Genomic DNA, 21,298 nt, shown 5'->3' on the forward strand with positions numbered 1-21,298 from the left:
AACAGGAATTTCACATTTCACTTGTTTATTGTGAAAGTGGAAATCTGGCAGGCTGCTTGAAACGCTTGAAATGCATGTCCGGTTGGTACTGCATATTTCGAAGTAAAAGAAGCTTGGAAAATCATGGATAGCGCAATTCCCACTTATTAATATTTTGCGTGAGAATCTGTGGATATCAAATTGTGGTGTTTTTAATGTGATGGAAGTTAGCACGTACCGACCCTTGAAAGAAACTGCAATCCTGATTTTCCTTATATAGTGACTCTTTGTTTACATAGTAGCCTTTCTTGAGCAGAAGGCTTCGATTTTACAGCCAAAGTGATCAATCAGTGGGATATTCTTCCGTGGCTACGAATTGAAGGTTGGTGTCAAGAATACCCGAGCATTGATTGTTGTAGAAAATTGTCTGTAAATCTGTTTACTCCCGCCTCATTTTCATGTAAAAATATTGACACTTTATTAATTTTATCATTTCATATTCTTCCAGTCGACCACTTTTCTTCAAGGCTCAAAATTTTGTAAACAATGCTGATTAGTTTAGTAGAGTTTACCTCGGCCATGGATACGACCGCAGCATCGAATGTTCAGTAAATCCATCACTATGTGTGTTTTTAGCGGAAAAGAGCCCCAGTTTCTTCTTCCTGTATCATGCAATTAAGTTTTAATTGCCGTTCGTATTTTATTTTTATTTCTCCGACTATAGGTTATACCATTATGCATAATTTTTTCTGTGAAACCTACCACTACTTTCTCATTTACGGTGCAATGGATCTAAATAAATGAACATATACCCCAAAACAGTGATATACCTTCAAGTAAATGTTATATCGTTTAGACTTGGAGTCCTATCGAATTATAAAATTACTATTTCCTTTCTTGGGTTCATTGAATCACAAAAACTGGTTGGACTTTTCGGTTCTCCTTACAAATTGTGGATAAATGTTGCGCCTGCTGCATAAGTAACGTTGATGATAATAAACAAACTAGCGTATCTTCAGTATTTTGTACATGTTAGGCTATAGATCACTTTAAAAATGCTCATTTGCATGTTAGAATAGGGGTATCTTATTTTATAACTTATGGTAATCAACTAAAATGAGAATAAAAACTAATACACGGTCCATTGTATTGTTTTGAACATTTAGTGCCCTTGTTTCCAATGATGGTATTTCTAATTTATCAATGTGATGTTTGTTTAGCGTTATTTCTTTTCTCTTGATGTATTTTATTATTTCTTCAGGGTATAAAGTACTTTCAAAAATTGGTGAAGGATCTTTCGCTGATGTCTTGAAATGTGAAGAGGTAAAAACAGGGACTTTATATGCATGCAAGAGGCTGAAGAAACTCTATATGAGGTACATATTTTAATTATTTATTTTCTGTGAATATTTAATGGTCGTATTTATAGAAAATTGAAGGAATTCATGTCATTATACTTGCTCTGGTCACTGGAGGTTTGTAGTTCGTTATAAATATTTTTCCATTATTTCCTGCTACAATTTAAATAAACTAATTTCTAAGTACATATGTTGGTTTATTAGCAGAGCTGTGGTCACTACAAAATGGCATTCATAATTTTAATCAGTGTTCTCAGATGGATGCACTGTGTTTCAATACCATGTGGTGTGGGTATCATTTTGTCTACAACTTTACCTTAACACATGCATCTAAGAAAATGCGCTATTTGCACTACTAATGCTTATACTTCTAATATCTGATGTACGTCCTGAGATGAGATTTGATCTCACTAAGACTTCAAAACTCCTGTGTAGCTGTGAGCATACTAAATTCTTTCCCAATGCTCCTTGTGTGTGTGCACACTAAAGCAGCCCAGGCCGCTGATTTTACTATGTTCAGCCTATGCAGAAATCTTATGGTTAGGTTTAATCTAGCTTATGTTGATAATGAACACACAAATGCATGAATAATAGAGGACAAAAATACCCTGCTTCAATATATCCTGAGGTAAAGTGTGAATAGCTGTATCAGAATGTACTCATGCCACTTGTAATCAGTTTTAGGGTACATACTTGTATTGTGAGGAGGTAAGAGGTGGAGGTGGAGATAGATGTGTAGGTCGTGGTATCTCGAGGTAACGCAAATGCATTGTGTGTTATGGGCACGCATATAGTGAGCAGGTCGAGGTAGTGGTGTACCTTGCGGTTAATCAAGAGGTCATGCGAGACAGCTCTCAAAGACGTACGAGTATTTCTTTCGAGCAGTATGTCGTAAGGTACATCAGGAGGCTTCTCCGTGATCGGTGCATTCAAGGCCCGTTTCACATGACATCCTAATGTTTTCCTGAAATTTGTCTGGGTTATACTTAAGTTACAAATACAGATGGTCAGATGGTTATATTCTCCCAGATCTTGTAGCGCTTGATTTATGGGATGAGCACTGAATTCGCGATTACTTAACGACCAATCAGCCACCACTGATACATGCTGATGACATGTCGTTTAGCATCACCACAACTATCGCTTAACATTGTAAAAATGTTACAACTAACCAAATAACCATTATACATATGTACTTGATGCCACATGGTGAAAGACTGGCTCGTGGTCGAGGCTATGGGAAGCTGCGTGCTTAAACCTCTTTACTATGCGATACTACATCTACCTCCACCTCAATCTCCATCTCTACCTTCTCACAATGCGAGTACCTTTAAGAGGTGAATGGAAGGGGTTTATTCATTTATTTATTTTCATCGCCCCAAAAACAGTTAACTTTAGGCCTTTTACATCGGGGGGTATAACATGAAACAACACCTATTACACACAACCATCAAAGTTCGAAGTTGTTCGAGCAGCTGCTTCAAATTCCAGCTTTGTGACATAATGTATCTGAACTGCCCAAGACTTATCAACTCTAAGCCCTGTCAAAGACCAAATTATTTTCCATCACAGGTGGCAGCAAATGAATTCATTGGTACTCTTTATGAAACAGTTACCAAACATAAGTGTACAACTAGCTTACGTATTTCTAGTCATTCAAGACCTTCACAATTTCTGATTAATGAGCAGATTATCCTTTTCAAGGCTTCCTCTCAAAGTCATTCTAATTAGCAAAATACATATGAAATTGCCGTATCTTGTATGAAGGATTGGTGAATGAGAAGTTGCTCTATGAATTGGAGTGGGTTTTTGTAAGGAAATGGTGACTAGCAGCTTTCTTCGTATTTGTATATGCGCTTGTTATTATGTATTTTCATTCTTAAAATCTTTGTCAACTCCTAAGATTTTTGTTATACCTAATTTTTAGATGAAAATTTATGGAGTGGATTTAATCTAATTTTGTCGTTTTTGCTCATTTACTTCAGTTGTGGATGCCTTCAAAGTATGAAATTTCCTTGACCCATGCCGTTTTGGTGGTAAATGAAAAAATATTTATTTATTTCATACACCACCGAAAACAGCACTGTTCGGCCTTTACATCGGGGCTGATAACATTTAACAATCACAAACATCCATGCCCTGGATAAGGGTAACTTACCCAGGCGGGACTCGAACCCGCGACCTTTGGTTTGGCAGGCGAGGACTTTACCCCGCCGCCACCGATATTCTTCAATGGAGGCATCTTGTACATAATATTTGAGTAAATCTAATGAAGTATTGTAGAGTGACCTTAAAATTCAATTGTAATTGATGTTGTATCGTTCATTTCATTTTGATGAATAATTTTTTGCAGTTCTAAGCAGATGAATGAAATTCCAGAGATTATTGCCTTGAAGAAAATGGGTTACCACTCAAACTTACTTCACCTAGTAGAGACTGCATTGTAAGTAATTTTTGAAGACATTGTTATAATCTATTTTTCTTACTTAATAATGTTCTAATTACTCCTTTTCCTTTGTAGTGAGCCCATCCCAGGTTATGTTGTTCTAGTATTTGAACTGTGTGACATGAGCCTTTATGACTTACTGAAGAACAGAAAAAGGTTTGTGGGATTAAAAATGGAGTCTAATATGTAGCATACTGAAATTCTGGACAGTAAAAGCGCTGCTTATATTTAAAAAAAAAATACCAGGATTTGTATGCACTGTATTTTTTAAGTTACTGGTGGAGTAGCTTGTCCTGCTGCTATAAGGAGAGATTTCATTGATTGCCCCAAAATTTAATTCAAAAGGCATTTCCTAGATTCATTTTCATTGACATTTCTTTGTCATTTGGAAAAGTATATCAGGAAAAAGCTTGGTGTTGATTCGTCCATGGAATGAGTTTAAAATTTGAGATCTTACTCAGTCTGTGCCGTGGCTTAAATGATGGTTTGGATGTATGAGATTGAAGCCTCCTCTGAGCTCAGCCAAGGGATGTGAAATACATTCATTCAATGTTAGGGCACCAGATTCTTTCCCTAGGACACCTTGCACTCAAGGATTTTTGTTTGCTAGTGCCCCAAAGCTTCACATTGTCAGATAAGAAGCCAGGACTCTTCAATCAGTAGGAAAGCCCTGTACGCATGAGAGTAGTGCTTAGATATGACGAGAAACGTTAAGCCAATCTCTACTTTGTATTGACATTTTGTAAGTTGACTATGCAATACACTCCCTTTAGCCAGAAGAACCTTGCAAGGTAAAGGGTAACAATATTGCAGCATTCTGTTGAATTCTTTGACAAGAAATAGAGGCTGAGGTGGCTTCCTATGGTTGAGTATAAGTCGAGTCTTTGCCAGGAAGTGTTTTGGAAGTTATTTCTGCCAGTGTTTGTGAATTATACCTGGAACTTCTGCATTGCTGGGTCATGTCAGTTTCTTAAGGACAAGAAGAATTCTTGTTACCAAAAATGAATGAATGGCTTTTAGGAAAATTTTTTATTTAAAAATATTTGAGGATTTCATCATTAACACATTCAGTGCGGATGACATATATATATGTCATGAGGGCTTTTCCACTCAGGCGGATGACATAAATGTATGTCTTCGGGAGTACGTTTTTCCGCTGGTCACTAGGGTGCTCCGAGCGTGCCTAGCGTTACTTTTTCACCCTCCCGCAGTTCGGGATTGACCTTACACCATTGCGGAAGTGTCCGTTTCTAGTTCTACGTGTTCCTTCATTTTTAGTGTTTTTTTGTTTACTTTACTGCTGTTTTTGGAACAATTTGGCAGGTTGAGATTTTTATTTTCATTTCCTTCGTCTCTTTTTCATCATTCTTATCGTAAATATCATTATCATGTCTTACATATGGATTATTCTTTTAAATTTGTTTTTTTTTTACCTTTATTTTTAATTTATTCATATTTTATGTGCTATCACAAAAATTATGATTAGACTAACTTTTTTATTGAAGATATTTATCCCCGTTTCAAACTCACTACATTATTAAAAAAATGATCTTAGTGCGGTGCTTCAGTTAATGATGTTATATTTGAATTTCTTTTGCTAGGAACATTTTTTATTAATGCAAATTACGTTTATCCTGGGTGATTTTCTTTGGGTCTTTTTCCTACTTTTACTGCATATTTTCTCATTCGTTTCCCTAGGTCAATTACCAATCCTCTATTCATTTCTATTTTATTTCATTTTCTGAGTTATTCATACGTGTTGGGTTAGTTGCGGATTTTCTTCCTTTTCATAAAAAAATAACATATTAATGGCGTATGCAACACTGCATTACATTATATACAGTATTGGTCTGTATTTTTTTACTTGTTTATTTGTTTCCTTAGCTTTGTAAACGAAATTGCGGAAAAAAATAGACTCAGAGGTATTTTAAGCATTACGGCATTTTACCATTATTTATTCCCTTGAAATAGTATTTTTATCTTATTTTTTAATTTATTCATATCTTATGTACAACCACAAAAAATATTATCAGACTTAGTTTTTGTTAATAACGTGTATTCCCGTCTCAAAACTTACTATTTTATTCAAAAATGTTTCCATGCGGTCCAAAAGGTCGTATTTTATACTTTATTAATAATTTTAAAATAATTATTGCAAATTACGTTTTTTTACATAATTTGGGTTTTTTTCCTAATTTTACGGCATATTTTCTCAGTCATTGCTCCGCATCAATTACTTGTCCTCTGATCATTATGGTGTTTTCATTTTGTAGGTCATTAATACATTCTAGTGTTAGGTACAGATACAGTCTTAATTTTCATAAAAACTAAGGTATTAATCACATATGCAACACTCCATTACACAAATTGTACTATTTTGCTGGATAATTTTTAAGGCTCAAGGTTGGAGTCCCTCCCTACCAGCGGCACTCCCAGAGATTATTTCAACTTGCAAATGATATTTTCTTTGAAATAATCCTCTCATAGATGGAGAAAAATGCTGTAAGCATTTTCCTCCAAAATCCTTCACCAAGGGCCTTCACTAAGGGCATAATGGATTGGAAGCTGTTAGACAGGGAGAACTGGAAACTTGGCTGGGCCTTCTTCTCCACATGGGCGCAATTAGGGTTAACACGATTTTTAACTATTGGATGTCAGAATTAGTGTGAGTACCGATATTCGAGAGAAAATGTGCCGTGATAGGTTTTTAGGAATGATGCAGGCTCTTCATTTCTCCGCTAACCGTGAAGGCATCCGAAGGACAGTGACTGCAATTTGCCCAGAATGTGAAGGTCAACCAAGGCTTTGCTTTCAAATATATCATAAACATTTGTGAGAATTTTTATTGAAATGTTTCAATTTTGCAATAACTCTGAGGTAACATAGATTTAAAAAAATGTTTATCCCATAAATTTATATTTTTCTTGCCGTTCATTGTGTGTTCTACTTCTGTGACTTGAAAAAATTTAATCTACGGCCGTTGAAACAAAAAAAAATACACGTAAAGACTAATTCCAAGATATTTCCGCCATTAACCTAAGGAATCAATGGTAGAAGAAGTATTATAAACGGAAATATGAAAAGTTCACTCCTTCATACAAGGAAAATTGCATGTGTGTAATGCGGGTTGCGTGAATTGTCAATTACTGGTGACGGGTGGCATACATGTATGTCATTAGGGTTTTTTACTAATTGCTTGAAATAGAAACAAAAAAAATTGCAAATTCTGTTGTATTACTTCCAAGACCACCGTTATGAAGCAAAATCACCCTTCCGTCACTGGAGGTTTCGGTGAAAATATCATCCGCATTGAATGTGTTAAATACAGAAGTTAGAAGTAGTCAATTCATTTAGTTTATAGTGACTAAACATGGGATAGCTGAAAATATTGTATTTTACTCTAACGGAACTTTTTTAAGAATTACTAAATATTGTCTTATTGTCCCCATTGAATAATGTTGATACAATGTGTCTTTGAAATGGAGTTATCCATATAATTTGCCAGTAAAAATAAGATTTCCAGATCTGAAAATCTTCCCTCTCTATTGTATGGCTCACTAAGTGCTATCAATATTTTTTATTATAACTAAATTATTTGATATGTTTTTACCCATTTCAGCATGAGAAAATTAAAACTAAAAGTATATTAATTTGTCTTGAAATACATTCTGCAAATTCACAGTTGTATGTATACTTCTCCACTAGGCTGATGAGATAGACTTGGCACTGCAAATTCTTATGCTGTTTTCTTTAAATGCCCTTAAAATTTTACTAAACTTTTTTAATGTTTTGTTTGGATTAATAAGTGACCTTAGAGCATATGAATCAATGATGTTTTGGCTGTAAATTTCATCCTAGTTGTGTATAAGTAAAGATATGAGATATGAATATCATTTTTGAACTGTAATATGACTTGTAGCAATAATTTTGCATCTGAACAAGGCATTGATATGTGATGCTGACTGTGAGGTTGGATCAATAATTGGGAATAAAGCTCATGCTCTTTAGGGGAACGGAAAAAACATGATTCATGCCTTCTGTTCTGGCTGGAGGAAAGGGAGAGGATTGGTGAGTGGGTGCTACTTGGTTAATCTTGTACAAACAATGACCCTATCAGTTTTCCTTCTATGTTAGAGGTATGTGGGAAGCATTACTTGGTTCACTGTATTTTAGAAAATACAGAAATTCTGTAAAACTGCAATCCTTCAAACTCATGTAAGAAATTCTCCTCAAGTAAATCCATTGCACAATACTTTGATAACTAGAAGGCTCGTCAGCTATTTCATATCAGATTTAACAATACATATTTGAATTAATTCTGAATTATTTACCATGACAGAGGCCTACAGGAAAATCAAGTCCGTGGTTATACTTATCAGATGTTACGTGGGCTTGAATTCATCCATAATAGTGGAATTTTTCATCGAGATATTAAGCCAGAAAATATTCTTCTAAAGGTGAATTAAGGTGAAATATTGTTGCTGTACTATCATAAATTATGTAATATATAAATAATAAATATAAAATATTTTGTATAGCTAATAAAATAACTTCCTGGTTTGCTATTTGAGAATTGAATTTCTTGCCTCAGGTTCATCTTACGCTACTGTAATTAAAACTCAGGTGCAGACATAATAAAGTTTAGGATTATTGCTGTGAAAATGATACTGATTTAAATTGATGATTGCTGAATTATTGCTATTTAAGGGTAATGTTGTAAAAATAGCAGACTTGGGTTCTGTGCGTGCCATTCATAGCAGCCCTCCATACACAGAATATGTGTCTACTAGATGGTACCGTTCTCCGGAATGCCTTTTAACAACTGGATTCTATGGACCAAAGATGGATGTTTGGGCAGTCGGGTGTGTGTTCTATGAGCTGTTAACGTAAGTTGATTCCTCAGAGTTCTAAATCCCATGGGAAAGGGTCCTATTGTGCAAACTACCCACCCTCAAATTCATAATTACCAAGCCCTTCACTCATTTTACTTGCACATGGATAACGATTACATTCTTACAATCACCTTATGATGAAGCCTGGGTCATTAGTCTCTTCATACAAATGTTGTGTTGTAAAAATGGATTCAATAATTGTTTATCTATTGCTGTGTTGTAAAAGTGGATTTAATAAGTCTTTCATGTGGGATAGGAATTTGGTTAGGCTAATGTATCAAAATAAAATGCTCAAATCAATGGTAGGTATAAGTTGGGGGAGGAAAACTTTCAAACTCCTTTAAATCTAAAATACAAAATCTCTTGCTTAGAATCAAAGTTTAACTCTCAATGACTGTGTATCATGAATGGTTGACATACCATACTTACTCTCATGTAGAAGCCTTGTGTTGAGAAACAAGTATGAAAACCATAAAGAAAAATGAAATTGGTGTACAAGAAGGCATAAAAATCTTCATTTGCAGTAGCTGTATACAGTTGTATTCCAGTAGTACATATTTCTCCCCAGAAGTTCTCCCAAAGTCTATATTTGGATCGGACTCTGGCTAGAATGCATTACTGGTCAAGTCTTTTGCTCTATACAGGAATGGACTTTATTCTCATGTTGAGCCAGTTTTTAGTTGCCAGCATTATAAGCTAAGGCTGGTATCAGCACAAAATGTTTTCCTCTCATGACCTTCAGAAGAAATCTTTTGTGGATTTTTAATACTATTTAATTGCAACCCAAATTATTAGTGTAGATATGGATAAATTTCTCTTCAATTTGTAAGTGTGACATTACAAGCAAGTGTGTGTTCTAATTATCCAAATATATAAATTGTTGTATACATTTAGACTGCTTTATTTTCATTATAGGTTGAAACCATTATTTCCTGGTTCTAATGAAATGGATCAAATATCTAAAATTCATTCCATTATTGGTGTACCCAATACAAGAACAATGGAAAAGTTCCGTAAATAGTAAGTCTCTTTCATTTAGTTATATAGTTAATTGACTTCTGTAATATTAACGGGAAATACAATTGGCTCTCATTGGCATGCTACTTTATAGCATTGTTTTCTATGTATTTCATTTGGTCACGTCTGTCAATGAAAGTCATAGTAAAGTGGAATATGGTGGTGTGCATGGTTAGCAGTGGCTTGCTTACCTCTTCCATCAGATTTTCAGAACACCACAGTGATTTCAAAAGCTAGAGTATGAGCATAACATTATGCGCATGCTTCTACTCACTCAACCTTTGTCACTAACAGCATTTCCTAAAAGAATATTGGAGGTTGCATTTTTTTGGAATCATAATACATATGTACAGTGGCGGAAAAAATTAACGCAAAGCTCGTTGGCATCTGATAGCGGCCAGTTCAGGAACTACTTGTCTTCCAAAATTTTGCCCTCGTAATACTCTCATACAACCAGGAGTTTTAAAAGTAATATATCCCTTATACCGGGGAAATAATCATACCCGTCACATTATGACAAGGCGCATTTCGACAAGATCCATCTATGAATTCTTCGCCATATTCTCCGAAGTATGCTTCGCCCTCGACTCACCTACAATGGAATCTACTCTCGTCGGGACATCTGTGAACAGGGCCGACATATTGGGAATTGAGACTGCCTTAGAACCCAATCGTTCCGGTGGTGTAGTGGGTAAAGTATCATGCTTCGAATCAGAGGTTCCACGGGTCAAATCCCAGTGACGGATGACTTGATGCTGCACACACACACTGTAAACATTTTTCTGATCTTAAAACTTCGCAATACCTATCAATAGGTCCATAGGATGTTTTATGGCTATTGAATTCTTACGTGCTTATTTATTTGTTGAAATTCAACCACCATATTGCATAACCATTTGAGCAGTTGACTGTGGAGTGAATTTTGACTACCATATCCGCATCGTCCAACCCAGCTTCAAGGCCCCTAACATTAGCTGTGTGTGCAATGTGTCACGGCCTACGCTTCCTCTCCCCTTCAAGGGAAAACTCCTATAGAGTTCCTCAAAGCAGAATGAAAGCACTTTTTTGAGCTACCTCCGAGAAATCAGTTGTTCATTTTCAGTTCAGTATTGCAATGCTTTGCTCAATATTCTACGCCCAATAATAGTTTCCCAAGGATTATATTGGAACAACTTGTAACATACTGCAATTGAAAAGAAATGCGAAGCCGAATTGATTTAGGTAACGGAATATGTAATGGCCATTTTAAGGTTCAATAATTTTTTGCATGTAGTAATCCAAAGAAATTGATTACTATGGTCAGGAATGGATTTCTTTCATAGTGAAATGAGAGGTCTAAATAGAGTTTTTCGAACTTCATAATGTCTTTAAAACTTGATTTTTAATCGCAAAGATGATCTATATGAACGCATATTTGATTAACAACATCAATTAAAAATTAGATCTTTATTAAAATAGATGTATCTGAACTAAGCGTTAAATGTTTTTCAATTTTATAAACTGGCATAAAATGAGAATCATAAAAGTATTATAATTTTCACTTATTGAAAAGTTATTTAGGAAACTGGAAAGATTACGGAAAGTTGAATGGGTGGAAAGGAACTTAATGGAATTCGACTCTATTTCTGTGTTAATAGAAGGGAATGAATTTTATCTAGAATTTGTTTCCATGGTAATCGAATTATTATTAATATTTCCTTTCTACAAGTTGATACATCTCATGAACTGATATATATTTCCTTGTGAATTTCTCGTTCAGGCATAATTAATAAATTGATTCTCGACTTTATTTCTTTCAATTCTAGTTAATATTTCTTTTGCTAAAATCCGATCTTTGATGCTAGCTTTTTTATCAATTCCTGCATAACTCTCCTCTTCTCTGAAACACACATGCTGTACCTTGCAGTCATTTACCTGTCTACTCCGTTTTTGTGTCCGAATCGTTTTCCGCAAAATATTTAATGCCCACAATTAAACCCACTTACTTTTATTTTGCTACGTAGACTGCTTCAGAAGTCCATGTTTGATGCACATTTCAATTATGCAACAATCATGGGAGTAAATCCTTCGTAAGAAAGTGAAAAGAAAATGTCTGCTGTATATGAGGTAAATTTTTTGTAAGCATTACGTGGCTTACTGGAAATATATTTTTTGCTAAGACCATGGGAAAATTCGACCACATGCTATAATTCACGGAATGGTAAAAAAAACTCTATCACTCCTCTTCATTGAATAGAGAATACTGGAAATTCGGCCATAAAATGAAGATGTCGCAATGAATGGTAATTCATGTACATAATTACAAGAATAAAATTTCTTCATTGATAGGTAAAGGTAATAAAAAATCATTTTTATTTTTAAAGAAGTTAGTTTGTAAATTAACATATAAATGTCTTATACAACCACATTTCTGATGCGGAATTACCTCGAATAATTGATTGTGAGATCTATTCTATTCCTTAACCTATGTTGAGTGCTAAAAGTAATCAAAAGTTCAAAGTTGGGATTAAATAAATAGCAGAAAACGTGAACAGTCCAAATAGTTCTATGACTTCGAAATAACAGTAGTTCCATAATAATGATGAAATATTTAAAAAATGTATGCGTAATGCTCATTTTGTTGGAAAATTTAAGGGTAACTTAACCATTTGCTTAATGTTTCTGATGAAATACATATGCAGACGCCCAAAATTTCTCGATTGAGAACTACTGAGTTTGGGCGGCTTGATGTTCTGCCTTCGCTCAGCTCTGCAAAACTTCCGAGGAATTTTCCCTTGAAATGAGGGAGGAGTAGTAGGCACACATTACACATACAGCTAATATTAGGGGCCATGAAGCTGGGTTGGACGACGTGGAAATGGTAGTCAAAATTCACTCCATAGTCAACTGCCCAATGGTTATGCAATATGATGGTTGAATTTCAACAAATAAATAAGCGCATAAGAATTCAATAGCCATGCAACGTCCTATGGACCTATTGATAGGTATTGCGAAGTTTTAAGATCAGAAAAATGTTTACAGTGTGTGTGTGCAGCACCAAGTCATCCGTCACTGGGATTTGACCCGTGGAACCTCTGATTCGAAGCATGATACTTTACCCACTACACCACCGGAACGATTGAGTTCTAAGGCAGTCTCAATACCGAATATGTCGGCCGTGTTCACAGATGTCCCGACGAGAGTAGATTCCATTGTAGGTGAGTCGAGGGCGAAGCATACTTCGGAGAATATGGCGAAGAATTCATAGATGGATCTTGTCGAAATGCGCCTTGTCATAATGTGACGGGTATGATTATTTCCCCGGTATAAGGGATATATTACTTTTAAAACTCCTGGTTGTATGAGAGTATTACGAGGGCAAAATTTTGGAAGACAAGTAGTTCCTGAACTGGCCGCTATCAGATGCCAACGAGCTTTTGCATTAATTTTTTCCGCCACTGTACAATCGGAAATAAAATGTACCTATCATCAGAAAAAAGTATTAAGGTGAGCACATGCAATATTGCCTGTGCAATGTCAGCTAACAATTGAAGTAATGCGTGAGAGTGTTTTCAATATGTGTGATATAAGTGTATTTCGGTAAGTGTCATAGATAGGAATGATTTTGAAATGTGGTTGTAAGATTTGGTGTTTCCATTTTAAATTTTGGTACAATTAGACTTGTGGCTGAGGATTTAGATATAGAGGTTAGTTGTGATATAATAATAGAGTTTACTCATTGAGTAAGCAGTCATGGACGAAAATTAACTGCATTCAGGGGTGGTATGGGTCTATACGTGGCGAAGATAGACCATCTAAATTATACTTTGAACCTGTGAAGATGCTGTGACTTGACCACTAACAATTATGCTTCCCATCACTTCAGTAGCCTTGAAGGCTTGTGTGAGGACACAAAATATGCATCTAGAACCAAATTTTTGTAGTTGTGAAAGTTCATAAGCTGCTTGGAAAAAGCGGTCGAAGTCCCTTAAATCGAAGTCCCGTTGTTTATTCCTGGAATGAAATGCCTTCTATTATGTGCATCAACATAGTTTTCAGTCAAATCTAGGTGTTGTCTGCTCTTTAAATATGGTGCATATAGTGGCTTGTGGAATGTTATCATTGTATAAATTAAGTGTAAAATACCCCTAATGAAATGTATTTTGCATTAGGTTTTGGGTTATTTGGTTCCAAAAGATAACTTGAGATGCCATCCCTTAACTCAATACCTGATTTCAATTTTGAAGCTTTGGTACTCAGTTGCTGGAGATATGTATTTATGAATATGTATTACGGCAGAATTTTTCAGAACTCTGATAAGGCACTTCATGCCCACCATTATAGCTATTTATTCATATATGTCTGAGCTACAGTAACTTCCATTTGCTGCCTCGTTGCAACTTTGTGAACTTATTTGTTCTCAGGATAATGACATATGTTTTATCTAAGATTATAAAATTACTGCAGATGCGATAGTATGTTTTTAATATTTTATTATACTTGAATAGATGATCAGTATGTGAAGATTTTTTTGCTAAAAGTAATAAGAACATTTTTTTATTTTAACTGAAGACATTCAGCCAATTTTTATTTATCCACTCACAGCAAATCCTACAATTTTGAATGGGCTCAATCGTGGGGCAGGATGAAATGTGAAGTTAAGAAAAGAAGTGAGCATTGGGGCCATGGGTTACATGTTAACAAGCCTCGAGAGAACATTGCCTCTGTGTCCCTACCCTCTTTCCATAAATATCATCAAGGAGCATCTGGCCCTTACAAATTATTTTCCATGCTGATTAGAGTGAGTGAAGATGGTCGAGATGTTTTGAAGCAGATGTTGATGTATGATCCTGATTTACGATCAAGTGCTCACCGAACTCTTGAGCATAGATATTTCAATCCTCTAAGGTGATCATTAAGCTTTATTTAATACTTATTCACTATTGCACCCATAAGTATTTGATCTCAGAATATCAGTCAAGTTTAGGTTAGTCTCATCTCTCACTCCAAACTTGGTGTTAGATGATGTTGAAGTAAAGGGTAAAAACTTTAGGTATTTTTTCTCATGTACTCCCATAATAAAAGGTAACCAGTTTAAAGGCTGTCAGATTAATTTTGTGTTATTTTTAATTCTTTTTTTTTTTTTTTTAATAAGAATCCAACTTGAAAACTCCACAGAAAATTTCATTTGATGTTTTCTGAGTTGAAGTATGCATACTAATTTCATTTCTTTGGGCACTTTCACATTCAAACATAGGACCAGAATGAAGTACATATATTAGTAATTCAAATATAATTTTTACGTAGCCGTATATATTTTACATTTTATTTTTGTAAAAATTTGACATAACAGAGATAATTTACCTAGCCGTGACTGGAATACCAGCCTAGGCAAATTATTTTATCCCTGTGAAATTGCTAACTTAGTGTTAACTTGAGGATAACTCGATAACAGTTGATTTAATTTTTCCAGTGCATTTTTCTAGATGCTTTTTGATTGTACTGTGGCTACTAAATAAAAATCCAAATAAGGCACTGCTTGCGGCAATGCTCATTGATATAAGGGAAGGTTCTTATGCGGTGGCAATCGGGTCTGGGCTTTATCATTCATGTAATAATTTTTTCATCTTTAGAGAGCATATTTTTACATTTTTATAAAAATCGTTTGTAAAAGTTTTCAATTATCCTCGTATTTGTTGCCTGATGTAAAGGTAGCTGTAGTGTATTAACACATTCAGTGCGGAGCTCATCAATTGACGTGTTCTGTCGGTCAGGCCAGGAGCCCTTTCTCTACTTGCGTACGTGACTACATAATATCCACTTCCAAGTCTTCCAATCATGTGCATGACCTTTAGCAAGCTTCCCTCTTTAGAACCGTGTGCGCCATTTGTGAAAAACAGTATTTGAATGGAAGTTATGGCATGGAAACCTCCCTCTTTTTTTCTTTCTTATTTTAACAGCCGATTTTGACAACTTTAATGAAAATAGGGCCTGCACTGAATGTGTTAAAGTGTTTTCCATGGAAAGCCCTAATTTCAATTTAATTTGCTTTGTTTACAGGGATGATCAAATGTCTCCTAGAAAATATCCATCTTACTCTGATGCAGGGTATGCTAGAAGGTCACAAAGTGGAACCTTTTCGAAAGAAGGAAGTATTTGCAGTAAAGTGAGTGCATGTGAACCAAAAGGAATTTTAAAATATTTGCATTATCATCTCTTTATGAAAAACAACCAATTTTTTTCATGCCATTAATCTTATTTCTGCCCTTTACATTTATTAAGCAATGCATTAAGTTCCCTGTATCTTCTGCCTCCATATCTCACACATATTGGCACCTCTTTATGTGAGTCGTTAAATTTAGCATAGAGATCAGGTAATTTCCATGGAGACTTTGTCTGAAATTTAGCTGCATATGCTTTGATGCTGTGTGGATTGCAATAGGTCAATTATTAGAGTTAAATTACTTGGCTCAGCAATCATGAGGGTACTGAAGATATCACATTTTAATGCCTCCGTTGCTACACTTCCGCAAAATATAAATGAAATAGGAGCATATATACACCTCATTTAAGTGCTTTATTAGCAAACTATTATCATAAACGATACGTAGTTTATTCATTGTGGTTAGTGTAAAATTTAAGCCTTTGACATCTTATCTTAACTTTTAGTGATTATATGCATGGATTAGAACTGTTATAGGTGTCAATGTACTTGTATCTGATAAATGGTTTCATACATTGATTTAGCATTGCAGCACACCATAATAATGAAGATTTTTACTTTGTAGCATATTCATTTTTGGTAAATTGAATCACTGGCAGGAGAATAATTATTTACTTCATGGCATATCAACACTTTACCATCTGTCTAAATTTGTTGTCATGAATTAAAGTATGCAGTTGTATCACTCCTCTAATCTTAGAGGGTCCTCATGAGATGTTGCTAATGTGTGGCATTATGATACTTTTTAAACAGTAACTTGATAATGATAATCATATTCTTCATCGATTAATTAAATTTGATGTTACAGGAATCTCTTCGTAGACGGTTAATTCCTAAACCAGTGATTGTTGGAGATACGAAAGTGATGACAAAGAAAAGCAAAATTGCAAGAAAAAATGAAGAAGCAGACGAAAATCATCATAATGCATCATTCCACTTGCCAATGCTGGCTGAAAAGTACTTAGAAAAGGATGTAACTGATGTCAGTGCCTGTAAAAAAAATGGAAAATATAACATTGGCAACCAGCTGACTTCCTGTGCGGTAATACTTGACAATTCTTGTTTTCAGAGTAGTGGATGGGTAGAAAAACTTGAAATTGTGGAAATGATGTTGTTAACTGATGGCCTGCCTGGAAATTGTCTTGCACAAAACTAACGAGAGGTAGTATAGTGTAGAGGCAATAACCCATTGTTTGATTCACCTTTAGTTGGATCATCAATGTTTAGTTCAATGACCAGTCCCCCTTAGCCTCATTCTCCTAATATGTATCGTCTTCTCCCTTTCTTACTATTCCTCTCTTAAAGCCTCAGAAATTCCTCTTTGATGGTAGAAAGATGTGAAAATTATTTGATGCTAGGTCTAATATCTGGGGGTATGTGTCGTTTTGTTGTCAGTGATCACTGACTAATAATTCCTCACCTTCTTCTGCAAAGCAATTTGTGGGCTATTTTGAATCGATCGTTGATCTTAGTGTGATACTCCTAATGAAAGCTTAGTGATAATGAAAAAACTCTGAATCGTTCAACAAATCTATGACGAAATGTTCAAATCTTGTCACTAGGAGTCTTATTGACTCCTGGGATCAATGCCAGTCCCCAAATTGAAACTGGTCAGCACTCAAGGCTTACCCTTTTCACTTTCGCAGTAGCTTTTTTGGAAACAGAAGGCAAAATTTTTCTGTTTTTTTACCTATATGTTTTCATTCCAATTTAATTTAAATTTCTGCATCTCTTTCATTTCATGCTCTCCAGTGCTTTGTTGGTGAGTGATGGGGTACCTAAATGATCACAGAATCATTGGTTTTAAATTGTTCAATATTTCTTGTGCTACTCATAATTCGGTAGGAAATACTATTGTCAATTTCCAAGTACCTCATACACCACAGATTATGCTTCCCATTCATGCCTCTTATTAACCTTTCTAATCACAATTAATGTCATGATATAGGCCAAGCAAGGAATTGCACCAAAGCAGAACAAAAAATTGACTCTACCAAAAATTGATGCCGAAATGGGCAGTGTGGGAAAATGTCATGGTTGCAAGAAAATAAAACCTGCTAAGGAGCTTGAAAATTGGAAGAACCATAGAACACACAGCACTACTCGGAATTACCTGAACGGATCCGTTGAAGCTTCGAATACTAGTACGAGTTCCATTCTTCCTAAGCTCAACATTCAGCCAAGCCCCAGGACTTACACCTCAAAATATAGATTTCCAGAAGCTAATAAAAAACTGTCTCAAATCGGTACAAGGTATGTATGCTGAGGAATATTTTTTTGAAGGTGTAAATAAATTGATGAATTTTTTAAATGTGGAAATTATTGGTTATATTGGATATTTGAGATCAAGTCATAGTAAAAGTTAGTAATAATGTTGAAATGATGAAAGTGATAATGAAGATGAAGTTATTTTTCTTTACAAACAAAATCTATAAAAGCCGTTTAAGGGTAAAAGTAAAGGGGAGACTATATTCAAACATACTTTTTAATTTTTTTTCCAAAACTGAGGCCTCAAAATTAGGACTCTATTCTGAGAAATACGGTATTTTTAATGAGTAGGATAAAAATGAATGCATTGATGAGAGTAATATGTAAATTTGGTAGTTCTGTAGTTTATTCCAAACTTTTATAAAGACATGTGTATATATACACACTAGCTATGGACTTGCTAGTTGACCTTAGCTTGAGCTTTGGGTACCCCTTTCATCACACTGCTACCTGTGCCAAGAATATTGTGTAACATTTTGGCAATTATTGCATAGCTCCCAATCAATGAACCTCTCAAATTTTACTCAAATCATCCTCACCCTATATACACTGAGGATTGACAAGGGCATAGCATTGATAGTCAACAGATAGCAGCTTCCCCATTTACCCAGGTCATACATCTCCAGAAGCGTAAGAAGGGAGTAGCTATTATTCTAGACTAGTAGAGCCACTTTCACCTAGTCCCCCACTTGTCCTTTTTCTTAATATTCTGCCCTTCTTTATCAGATAAAAAGAGTGCTCTGAGATTCGTGAAGTCAGGGTAATCGCCATTGAAAATTTGAATTTCACGAGAAATCATTAATTCAGAATGTGATAATCCCTGCCGATCAGTGTCATACCCAGAAATAAACTCTGGAAGAACGTACGGATTGACAAAGATTGATTGTATGTATTTTTCTATTATGATTAATACTGCAATAGAGCTAACCTAGTTCTTAATATTACAAATGGTAATTACTGTATATCAATTTCAATAATAGTATTTCTCCTAATATAGTCCCCCCCCTCCTAATTTTGAGGCTTTAGCTTCGGGAAATTTTTAAGAAAAGCATTTGACTAAGCCCACATTCACTTTTACCATGGGAATTTTTGGAAAAATTGGTGGCATTATATTCAGATAAATATGGTAAATATTTTTATGAAATGGTGTTAGGTACAGGAAAGTTAAGAGTAATCTGGAAAACCTTTTACAAACAGAGCATATCAAAATAATTGTTTATACTTGGACAATATTATGTTTCAAGGACTACTTATGCATCATTTGTATTGTTCTAAATTTACTATGCAATAAATTATATTTCAGGAGTCTGGGTGGTGTTGTAAAAACAAAGTCACCAAAGATGTTGTCCAAACTTATTTAAGGCAAGCACAAACATTATAGAAGATTGTCCTGGAATTGCATAAAGAAATAGTTAAGTCCTCTGTATGATGAAACCAATGAAGATGTAATTTCACAGGATTTCATTGCCTGGATGAATTCGCAGAATCAATGATTAGCTGTTCTCCATTCCTTTTATTCCATCAACTACTTTCAAACTGTTGGATTAACAGCACAAATGTTATGAATGTATGAATTTACAAGTGAAAAGCATCGTGCTGTTTCTTTGAAAAATCAGTTTGTAAAAATTACTTAAGAAAGAGGTCCAACAATTCTCTCCTAGTGTGAGAGAGCATCTTCAAGTTGAAGTGATAAAATTGATGTACATTAGTAATTTTTATTCAGCCGTGTGTTTCGGATCCATTGATTATAGCTTGCTAACATTGCTCTCTGGTCTGTATCTGTTGGATCCTTTGAAATAAAATTATGAACATGTCTTCTTTTAAGATTTTTTAGTCCCCCCCCTCCCCCCCATGCACTGGAGGTGGTAGCAGAGAAGTCATCCCCCCAAAACTGAGAAAAGTAACCATTTTAGTATCTTTCCATCTGCTTCGTATTTTAATTTTCCTTTTTACTCCCTTAACTCTAACTTGCTGAGAGATTGCATAGCTACCAGGCGCCCCAACAAGGGTGAACCACACCATAAACAATCACTTCATTCCATTCAAGGAGAGAGCCACAATCCTTCGCATTGGAAAATCCAGTTTTTTATTATCTGTACTCCTCACTCTTTTCTATTTTGAGGCTTTGGTATACCCCAACTCTCCTTTGATGAAAGGCCTGGCTCTTTACCCATAATAACTCTTGACTCTTCCAGTCCGAAACTATTAAAACCATAAGTACCAGCTTGCCTGTACCTTTTAATTTTTGTAGCTCCCTGATAGGAATTAAATTGGACTATTTTAAGACCAGGCACTACACATAGTGTGGCACCAGATCACAACCCTGGGTAGGAAAGAATAGCCTGGACCTATAAGAACTACAAATGAAATGTCATAAGCAAGTAGGATGTTGTGCTAGATTTCAGGTATTCCACTGTGCTTGCATTCATATGTGATCCAAAATTTCAGTTATTATGTTAGCCATCTTCTGAGCTAATTTATTATCCCCAAATCCATGGCAAACACTGCTATCAAATTTCCAGATCACTTTCTACTGAAAAATTCGCAGCACTCAAGAATGAAAGGGATGCTTTTTATAAGCAGGGGTTAGTTTTTTTAAGCTAAATCATTTTGAAGGTGAAACATTTGTTGAAGATTAATAATTTAACACTTAATTCTGGGTTCCAATAATTCAGTTTTTTTAATCACATTGATTTTCCATTGGAAACCTACATTCCCAAACCATGGCATGTTTCTTAAATAAAGTTTTCATTTGGTCACGTCAATATTATTTCATTGGACTTCGGAACCCTAATTTTAGATGGGCACAGTATTCCCCAAAAAGATGAACCACTCCTCCCAAAGCAAGAGTTAGCCAAACCCCATGCTCTACTAGCAGGGTGATTGTTGAAATTGATATTGTGCAACCCAAGAGCACTCGTAATTTGAATTTATACTTTTAATGATCATTAATTCAAGCAATACATACTTTCTCTATAACATGTTGTGATGACCTTTCACTATAACTTGGGTACTAGCCTGATAAACAAATGCTCGCAGTCTCTTACTCCATAAGATCACGTCCTAGATGCAAGTTAACATATTTGCCTTTGTTGAATTAAAACTGAATCACCCTTTCCGGGTTCAGACTGCAGTG

At 35.1% G+C, this 21,298-nt stretch overlaps 1 protein-coding gene across 3 annotated transcripts; it reads left to right on the top strand.

Annotated features, from left to right (window-relative positions):
- The first annotated feature begins 45 nt into the window (after positions 1-45).
- Positions 46-19,977, top strand: LOC124157733 (MAPK/MAK/MRK overlapping kinase-like). Of its 3 annotated transcripts, none has more exons than XM_046532711.1 (13): positions 46-361; positions 488-670; positions 1,241-1,355; positions 3,691-3,780; positions 3,859-3,939; positions 8,123-8,240; positions 8,491-8,669; positions 9,591-9,695; positions 14,277-14,579; positions 15,732-15,837; positions 16,703-16,930; positions 17,843-18,147; positions 19,466-19,977. In XM_046532711.1, exons 2-13 carry the CDS (start codon positions 649-651, stop codon positions 19,521-19,523), a joined length of 1,710 nt encoding a protein of 569 aa, XP_046388667.1. In that variant the 5' UTR covers positions 46-361; positions 488-648; the 3' UTR covers positions 19,524-19,977. The 3 variants fall into 3 exon arrangements, with proteins under 3 accessions (XP_046388667.1, XP_046388665.1, XP_046388668.1); XM_046532709.1 differs by having other exon boundaries at positions 47-361; positions 16,703-16,936; XM_046532712.1 differs by lacking the exon at positions 488-670 and having other exon boundaries at positions 48-361; positions 16,703-16,936.
- The last annotated feature ends 1,321 nt before the right edge of the window (positions 19,978-21,298 follow it).

The sequence above is a fragment of the Ischnura elegans genome, chromosome 4 (genome assembly GCF_921293095.1).
Source record: "Ischnura elegans chromosome 4, ioIscEleg1.1, whole genome shotgun sequence".
Lineage (NCBI taxonomy): Eukaryota > Metazoa > Arthropoda > Insecta > Odonata > Coenagrionidae > Ischnura > Ischnura elegans.

Coding starts and splice junctions, on each gene's coding strand:
- LOC124157733 (XM_046532709.1), top strand. CDS start 649: ATGCAATTAAGTTTTAATTGCC. Junction 671..1,240: donor GCAATTAAGTTTTAATTGCC/GTTCGTATTTTA, acceptor TTATTTCTTCAG/GGTATAAAGTACTTTCAAAA. Junction 3,940..8,122: donor TTACTGAAGAACAGAAAAAG/GTTTGTGGGATT, acceptor TTACCATGACAG/AGGCCTACAGGAAAATCAAG.